Source organism: Calidris pugnax, unplaced genomic scaffold (genome assembly GCF_001431845.1).
Source record: "Calidris pugnax isolate Ruff unplaced genomic scaffold, ASM143184v1 scaffold183, whole genome shotgun sequence".
Lineage (NCBI taxonomy): Eukaryota > Metazoa > Chordata > Aves > Charadriiformes > Scolopacidae > Calidris > Calidris pugnax.
Window position 1 is genome coordinate 2,017,776 of NW_015090930.1, and position 509 is coordinate 2,018,284.

Below are 509 nucleotides of genomic sequence, written 5' to 3' on the forward strand. Positions count from 1 at the left end.
CCCCCCCCTCCCACCGCGGTAGTAAGGAGGCTTGTTCTCTCCCCCTTTTTTGTTTTTTTGTTTGTTATTTTTTTTTTTTATAATTTTATTTTTAGGTGTCCCGGTCCACGGGCTATTTCGAGCTGCGGCTTAACTCGGTGCGGAATGTAAACGGCGAGTTGTTCAATGGGGAATGCTGCGATGGCATGAAAAGCCCCCAGAACCTGGACTGTACCCGGGACGAGTGCGACACTTACGTGAAAGTCTGCCTCAAGGAATATCAGGCCAAGATCACCCCGGTCGGACCCTGCAACTACGGATTCGGATCTACCCCCGTGCTCGGTGGAAATATTTTCTATTTGAACAGCAACAAATACTCCCATCAAGGCAGAACCCCCGAGACGGGCAGGATTGTTATTCCCTTTCAGTTTGCCTGGCCGGTAGGTTGATGATGGGGCTGCAGTTGTCACCCCCTTTTTTTTGGTGGGGCTTTTTTGTTGTTGTTTCTACCGTTTCCCCCTCCTCTCTCG

At 50.3% G+C, this 509-nt stretch overlaps 1 protein-coding gene across 1 annotated transcript in view; it reads left to right on the plus strand.

Moving 5' to 3' along the window:
- The window catches only part of JAG2 (jagged 2), a 70,631-nt gene that overhangs the window by 513 nt on the left and 69,609 nt on the right, over positions 1-509 (plus strand). The window contains exon 2 of the mRNA XM_014951580.1: positions 96-419. Coding sequence (XP_014807066.1) covers positions 96-419 — 324 coding nt within the window. The remainder of the gene's footprint in view (positions 1-95; positions 420-509) is intronic.